A 7,611-nucleotide genomic window follows, 5' to 3' on the forward strand; every position below is an offset into this window, starting at 1 on the left:
AAGAAACATATGTTTCTGTGGTGGTCATACTATGTTCATAGGAAATGTGAATTACTGTGATCTTTTTGAAGGACAATTTGGTAATATTTACAAGAAGAATTTTAATGTAAGTACCCCTTGTTTCAATTATTGAGCTACTGGAAATTCACCCTAAGGTTTAACTGGCAAAGAACATGTGCAAGGTGTTCAGTGCAAAGAACTAGAATCAACCAGTGTCCTTTAGTAGAAAACTGGTTAACTAATTCATGGTTCAGCCATTTTAAAAAATGAAGTAGATCTATATGTTCTGAAGTGGAAAAATCACCAAGATATAGTAAGTGAAAAAGGCAAGGTGCTGAATGGTGTGTATAGTAAGATTACTTTTGTAGTCATTTAAAAAACACATATAGAAGATGGATTGATAGATGTACTAGCATATAAACATTTTTTCCCCGAAAGGAAACAAGAAAGCCTTTAACAATAAATACCTTTGGAAAGAGTAACTGAGTTATTATATTTGTGCCATTTGGAGATACTTGGGCTTTAAAAGTTTTGTTTCCTTCTCCATGTTCACTGAATTTTTTTTAGAAAAACACTTTATTAAATCTTTAAAATAAAAACCCAATAGCTAGCATTTATTGAAGGTTCATAATGAGTAAGGGGCTGTGCTAAGCATTTTACATATAATTCATTATAGTCTGACATTAAATGATTAGCTCCATTTTCTAGGTGAGACGTTCGAGGCTCAGGTGAAATCACTTGCTTGAGGTCCCACAGCTAGGAAGCAGGGAAGCTGCCGTTTGAAATGCCTGTGCCCCTCAATTCAGGGCCCTTGGCTCTCAACTACCAGGCTGTGCTCTTCTAATTGGTCTTTATATTGTCATTGCCTAATAAGAGTGAACTGGCAAACAACTGGAGTCTAATGAGGTAATGTATGTGAAAATACTTTTCTAAGTATAGAGATGTTTGGGGAGGAGAGAATGAGCAGCAGGAGGGAATTTAAATTGGGAGATCTGTCCACTGACCCCTAGACAGTCAGGATATTGGTGTTTTTCTTTTTCCCTCAGGAGGGGAGGATCAACGAATTTTTTTCTCCTTTAAAATATTATACAACTATATTTATTCCTTTTTTTCTCAGTAATACCTGATCACTGTTTTAAAATTAAAATGATATGGAGAAATGAAAGTCCTTTCATAATACCCCTCACTGATAATTAATGGCTGTGTTTCAGATTATAATGGCTATATAACTATACATTGCACACACTCCCACATATTTTACATAAATGGGAGCAACTATATATTTGTTCAGTATATTGCTTTTTTTTTATCCTTACCATATATCTTGGCCATCTTTTCACATCAGCACTTAAAAATCTACTTTTCTCTTTTTCATAGCTACACGGTATCTTATTTTGTGAATGTTGTGTGTGTGTGTATGTACACATTATTTTTTAAATCATCTATTGAAGGACGTTTAAGTTACTTCCAATTGTTTACTTTCCTAGACGCTGCTGTAATGAATACCCTTCCTAAGAAAGTTTAGAAGGATCTTCAGACTGTGTGACATTTGTCTACCCTGTAGTCGATGAGAGTGACCCAATCGGACTCTGTACCGAGGGTAGGAGTATGTTTCCCTGCAGGGAGAAACGAAGAATTCTCTCCAAAATACTTTGGCCAACACATTCATATTAGAGTTGCCAACAGGTGGGACCACCTCAACAAGAAGGGCACCCTGTTTTGCCAGTTTAGTAACAGCAGAGACCTGCTACAATTGCTCAGCACTGATTGCTGGATCAGAAGAGGAATTTCCAGACTCAGTTACAAGCAGGGCTGGTGCAGGGCTGTGGATTCCCCCAGACAGTCTGGAGACAGCTAGCCAGGGAGGTGGGCAGCAGAACTCCAAATCAGGCAACAGCACGGGTGGAAGGAGCAGTGACCTACAAGGAGACTCATAATTCATAGACCAAACCTCTTCCAGCAGAGGGCAGTGCCTCAGATATCAGGTGGGACTCAGGCCAGCTGGAGCCAGAGCCGGGGACTTCGCGGGACAGATGACACCAACCCTAGGCTGAGGAGAAATTGAGCTAAACTCTCCTTTGGATACTGTAAGTGACATTGGGGAGTACTCAGGGAGAGACACAGTGGGACTTCACACTACTGTAATTTGCCTGTTGTCTAATGTCTAACAATTTGGGTTTGGTAATAAATCCCTATGTATACAGTTCAGCCATTAGGGCTTACAAATAAGGGGATTTGGGGTCAATTTAACTCGACTGGCCACTGACTCAGGTTTCTGGGTGCATGCCTGAATCAAAAAGGGAGTGACATGCCTAAAATATAACCTAGGCTTCTGGGACCCTGGGGCTCCGTGAATCTGACACAAAGTTTACAAATAGAAAGTTAGCAGAGGGAAAGATATGTAAGAAGTACCAATTTTATCTAAAAATAGAAACTTAGTGTGTTTAACCCGAGTCCTTTGCTTCTGAATTTCAAAGACTATGAAGGATGGCCGTTAAAACAAACTTTAACTTGGAAGAGCCAGCCATGCAAATTGCTGTGCCTGCAGATAATGAAAAGATTAAAAGAAGTTAGTCTGCTGGCCTAAACAACTTCCAGTCAAGGCTTCCCTGCTGCGTAAAGGTTGGAATAAAAAATGGGGCAAAGCTGAGTTACAGTACCGTAAAGTCTACTTCTAATCCTGTTGTTTTTCGACCCTGGTGATAAGAAAGAAAGGAATGACTTTGGCATTTGCTGATGGAGACAAAGCAGATTTGCCAGATGATAAAAGTACCGTGTGTGTGTTTAATTATTTGTCAGGCACGGCTAAATAAAACACACCACAGAGGAAATCAGAACCATTAGCGAAGTCGAAGGCTAGTTTGCACGCGTTTCTTCGAAAAATGTCAAGTGGAAGGAATACCAGCAAAGAGAATCAACTTTCTTGGCTGTCTTATTTTCCCTTCCGCTTCTAGTCCGGAGATATTTGGCGTTCTCCGGGTCGTTAGATCCGCCAAGCGTGGATCGAGTCCTCAGGCTGGGCTGCGGGCAGCTGAGACGCGGAGAGGCTTCCGCGAGGTCGGGGTGGGACTGTCCGCAGCATCAGCAGCAGGAACAGCAGCTGCGGGCAGCCGGGCGGAAAAAGGGAGGACGCTGGAGGTTCTGGGAGAGGCCCTTTGCCAAGGCCGTAGCCCGGACCCGAAACCGTCCCCTGGCCGTCTCGCCCAGCAGGGCGCGGCCCCAGCGCCACCCGGCTCGCCCCGGAGAGGTGGGACTTTCCCCACCGGAAGTGATCCCGTCCCGTCTCGGGGAACTGGGGCACCTCAACCAGTGTGTCAGGGAAACCCTTCCGGGTGTGTGCGGTTGGGGGGGGTGGGGGTGAGAAATAAAAGAGGTGGGTTCGCCTGGAGTCCCAACGGTCGCCGCCGCCGGACAGCCCCCGCCCCTTTTCCCTCTGCGAGCCGCAGCGCAGGGGCGGCGGTGAGACCAAGGACCCGGCCGATGGCCATGGCCTTGGCGTGACAGAGCCTCCCGGGAGGCCGGGCGAGTGCGGACAGCAGGGTAAGCGGCGGCGGTGTTGGCGGCGGTGGTGTTGGCGGCGGTTGCCGGGTCCGGGTGGGAGCCGGGGGCGGGTGAGGGGAAGCGGCCGGCCGGGCCGCCCGGCTGGGGCGGGCGGGGGTCCGGCGGGTAACGGTCGCCCTCTCCCCGCCCCATCACAGGCCGGACGACGCCCGCGGGAGCCGCGGCCCAGAGACCCGTCCGGGCAGCAGAGACTGGAACGGAGCACACAGGCCCGGGCCGGCTCGGCGGCGAGAGCAGGAAGCGGGGTCCCTGGGCCCCTTTGTGTGAAGGGCGGGGGAGGGGTACGGGGCAGCCCCCGGCCGCAGGCTCCTTCGACGCCCGCCTTCCAGCGGGAGCCCCCGTCGGTCCTGCGGCGCCCACCCCTTCCCTCCGGGGGGCGCGCCTCGCCTCCCCCCCACTCCGGGCTGCTCCGGGCTCGCCCTCTCCCCACGCCCCCTGCCTGGGCTTCAGTTCCTATAGGAAGGGCATTACCATCCCATCCCCACCCACCCCGACACTTCGCTCTTTCCCCTCCCCCTCCTTTAACTTCCTCTTCTTCCCTCGTTGGGCCCTCGGCTTCTCTGCACTCTCCTCCCGGGTTCGCAGATTTCCGCCCACCTTCCGCCTCCCAGAGCCGCGCCGCAGCGAGCGGGGTGTAATTTTTCCCTCCCTCTGGTAGGAGTTGGGGAAGGTGGGACTCATGAGGGAATACAAGGTAGTGGTGTTAGGGAGCGGAGGGGTTGGCAAATCTGCCCTGACTGTGCAGTTTGTCACTGGGACTTTCATTGAGAAATATGACCCCACCATTGAAGATTTCTACCGCAAAGAGATCGAAGTGGACTCTTCCCCCTCCGTGCTGGAAATTCTGGACACCGCAGGAACTGAGCAGTTTGCCTCCATGAGAGATCTGTACATCAAAAACGGCCAAGGTTTCATCCTGGTTTATAGTCTGGTTAATCAACAGTCTTTTCAGGTAACCAAACCAAGTCTTGTAATTTGTTAGAAGGGGGTGTGGTAATCTACATTTACTTCTGGTTTGCTTGCACCGTGCGTAAATGACTGTGTTTTGCTTTTGAAAGTTAGACATGGCGCATTTTTGAGGTTACTCCTGGCACGGAAAAGTATCGAGTTGTTTCTGTAGAGAGGACTAAAGTCTCAACCGTCAACAAATGTTTTAAAGTTATTTTTAAGTGAAAGAGAAGTGAAAAAGAAATGTCAGCTTGTGTATATTTAGCCTGGACTATATAGCCTTCTGAAGTTGCTTGTTCAAGTCAACAAGTCTTGGTTAATGTACTCAAAACAACATTTAAAAGATAATCTTGGGCAAATAGAGCACTTCAGAAGGAAAATTATTTGGAGCCGATTATCTGTTGCACAGATAACTCCTCCGCGTCTGTTTCCCCCCTCCCCCTCTCTGTTCTCAGCCAAGTCTCTCAGCCAGATTTATAAATCTTAGGGCTGCAAGATGAAGAACTCAATACCTGCCTTCTAGGCATTTTACTTACTTGGGGCGTGTGAAGGGAAGTTACTAATTGAAAAGACTAGTACCTAGAATTAATGAACAAAAATCTAGAATGACTCTCCTTTTTTGCAGTTCATCCAAATCGTTTCTGATAACATTGACAATATTTATAGAAAATATGTGGAACTGGGAACACTGAACAAGTGCAGATTTCTAACTCCCGGCCGGTGGCCGAACTGGAGGTGGTCCAATTTCTTCGGAATATCTGTCGTGTCCTTCACTGGAAGACAGACTGGAGGTTTAACATTATTTTAAGAGATGCAATAAATGTTGCTATTTATTCCTTGAAAATAAATAACCTCATATTGACCCGTTATATTGACCTCCATTGCTTTAGGAAATGGATATTTTTTCTGCATTTAAAGGTATGCACTAATGTTGCTTACATAAGAGACATTAAGTGCTTTAGCCAAGCCAATGTGCTAATTCCACTTTTCTTAGTATTTTAACTTAAAGTACTATAGTGAGCTTTTCCAGTAACCAGATATAGCAACTTCAGGGTTTTTTTTTCTTTTAAAGATAATAAGTTGTGTTGTGGGTAAATGAAACAGAGTTACTGTGGCCAAACTCAAGTTCATTTTATGTAGGCTTAAATTCCAAAGCATTACTATTATAAAAGCATTTTTCACCAGAAAGTACCAATGTGCTAAAGGTGCTATTTGACAGGCGTTTTCTTTCTAAAGGATCCTTGGGACATTTGTTATTCTATTAGCTGACTCTCTTGAGGCTGGCAGTCTTTTGAAGGGTCTTTCATAAGATATCCATTATAGCTACTTCTTTTATACACATAAATAGAGAGTGAAAAACTGCCATTATTTCAATGGAGACTTAAACTCTTTTAAGCCCAAATGCCATAAATTTGGATTCTCAGCTGAACTTGTGTTTCCATAAGGACACAGGGGAAAGAAGCTTAACCTAGAAGACTGAATTGATATGTGATCAAACAAAATTGTTACAAATGTCAAATAACCGTATGTTTTTGTAAATTTTCAATCCCTTGTTTTTCCTTCATCCTGCAAGTGAATACTGTGCCCTGTAACTATTCAAATTAAACACGTGTTATATTTAAGTCAAATCTTTTAAGTTACAGAAAAATCCAAAAAACTAATGTTAGTATTAAATCTATAACATGTCTTAAATCAGTACTACCCGCCCCCCCCAAAGTTCACCCTCCTAGAGAATTGTTGAGGCTCTTACCTTTTGTAATTAATTGTAATTACTTACAAAAAGTAATACACATGGGAGAAAATTCAAGTTGTAAACCCGAACATAGGCAAAGGAAAGTTTGACTTCTTCCCGCCTAGACTCCCCCCTGCATTGTCCCTCCCAGGAGCTGCTCACTAGTGTACAGTAATTTCTAACATTGAAGTGTATTTTGAGCATAAAGGCATACCGTTACATTTAAAATGAAACACTGAAGTGTGTGAATCTGTTTTTAACTTTGGTCTTCTAGACACAAAGCAGTGTTTTTGTTCCCACCTAAAACACTTTCTCTCAAGCGCTCTTGCTAAATGGCTAGGAATGCATAGATGCTGCCATCCTGTGCTAGGATAACAGGTGTTATCAGGAGTGATGACAAGCCGGCAGGTTTAAGGACATGGCCAGACACCCTTTTGTACAAATGGATTCATCATATTTGGGAATTTGCTTTTTAAATCTGTATCGACTGAGGGAAAGAAGTGATTAAATGAGTCCTAAAGTTAGTGTGCAACCTACATTTTATATTCTTGACAGAAATCCAGCAGGTAGGGTCTGTGGAAGTTATCTAGTTCCTACTTCAATGGAGAAAATGACATTTTCTCTATTTGGGTGTGTGGTTTTATTTTGGATTCAGCTTTCTCTACTTACTGAAGGATGACTTCTTGCAATATTGCAATATTTCTTTTATGGTTATGCAAATAGCATAATTTTTTTCCTTTCTCTTTGTGACTGTTTACATAGGATATCAAGCCAATGAGAGATCAGATTGTCAGAGTGAAGAGATATGAAAAAGTCCCACTGATCCTAGTAGGAAATAAAGTGGATCTGGAACCAGAAAGAGAGGTTATGTCTTCAGAAGGCAGAGCTCTGGCTCAAGAATGGGGCTGTCCTTTCATGGAGACATCGGCAAAAAGTAAATCAATGGTGGATGAACTTTTTGCCGAGATCGTCAGGCAAATGAACTATTCTTCCCTGCCCGAGAAGCAAGATCAGTGTTGTACAACTTGCGTTGTCCAGTAAAAAAAAAGATAACCTCAGTCATGGCCATACCGAGCAGGTTAGTTGTTGATGGAACCTTATGTTTTTGGTCAAGTGGAACAAAAAGCTGGGTAATACTAATAATACACATTGTGCTACCTTAAATTTCTTTATTTTTAAAATAATATTTCCCTTAGCACAAAATAGTCAACGTTCAATGTAGAAAATCGAAAAAAATACAGATTAGTAAAATGAAGGTAAGAAATTGCCTGTATTCCCATCACCAAGATTTGTTTTTTAAAGCGACTTACTGTTCTTCTCCCTCTGGTAACATTCCTTTGGGGTGGGGTAAGTTAAAGGATAATACACCT

General features: G+C 44.1%; 2 protein-coding genes across 3 annotated transcripts; one reads left to right on the forward strand and one right to left on the reverse strand.

Moving 5' to 3' along the window:
* Window positions 1-2,002: 2,002 nt before the first annotated feature.
* On the forward strand, window positions 2,003-7,319 carry RAP2C (RAP2C, member of RAS oncogene family). Of its 2 annotated transcripts, none has more exons than XM_060087775.1 (3): window positions 2,003-2,087; window positions 3,699-4,513; window positions 7,004-7,319. In XM_060087775.1, exons 2-3 carry the CDS (start codon window positions 4,241-4,243, stop codon window positions 7,280-7,282), a joined length of 552 nt encoding a protein of 183 aa, XP_059943758.1. In that variant the 5' UTR covers window positions 2,003-2,087; window positions 3,699-4,240; the 3' UTR covers window positions 7,283-7,319. The 2 variants fall into 2 exon arrangements, with proteins under 2 accessions (XP_059943758.1, XP_059943757.1); XM_060087774.1 differs by lacking the exon at window positions 2,003-2,087 and adding an exon at window positions 2,497-3,540.
* Window positions 3,315-4,242, reverse strand: LOC132481509 (uncharacterized). The gene is made up of 3 exons (XM_060086398.1): window positions 4,059-4,242; window positions 3,699-4,014; window positions 3,315-3,540 (listed from the first exon to the last, which is right to left on the reverse strand). The coding sequence occupies exons 1-3, from the start codon at window positions 4,240-4,242 to the stop codon at window positions 3,315-3,317; spliced, it is 726 nt and encodes a 241-aa protein (XP_059942381.1).
* Window positions 7,320-7,611: the final 292 nt, after the last annotated feature.

This window comes from Mesoplodon densirostris, chromosome X (assembly GCF_025265405.1).
Source record: "Mesoplodon densirostris isolate mMesDen1 chromosome X, mMesDen1 primary haplotype, whole genome shotgun sequence".
NCBI lineage: Eukaryota > Metazoa > Chordata > Mammalia > Artiodactyla > Ziphiidae > Mesoplodon > Mesoplodon densirostris.

Coding starts and splice junctions, on each gene's coding strand:
- RAP2C (XM_060087775.1), top strand. CDS start 4,241: ATGAGGGAATACAAGGTAGTGGTGTTAGGGAGCGGAGGGGTTGGCAAA. Junction 4,514..7,003: donor TTAATCAACAGTCTTTTCAG/GTAACCAAACCA, acceptor CTGTTTACATAG/GATATCAAGCCAATGAGAGA.
- LOC132481509 (XM_060086398.1), bottom strand. CDS start 4,242: ATGAGTCCCACCTTCCCCAACTCCTACCAGAGGGAGGGAAAAATTACA. Junction 4,015..4,058: donor GGGGGAGGGGAAAGAGCGAA/GTGTCGGGGTGG, acceptor CCCTTCCTATAG/GAACTGAAGCCCAGGCAGGG. Junction 3,541..3,698: donor TCCCGCGGGCGTCGTCCGGC/CTGTGATGGGGC, acceptor GCCGCCGCTTAC/CCTGCTGTCCGCACTCGCCC.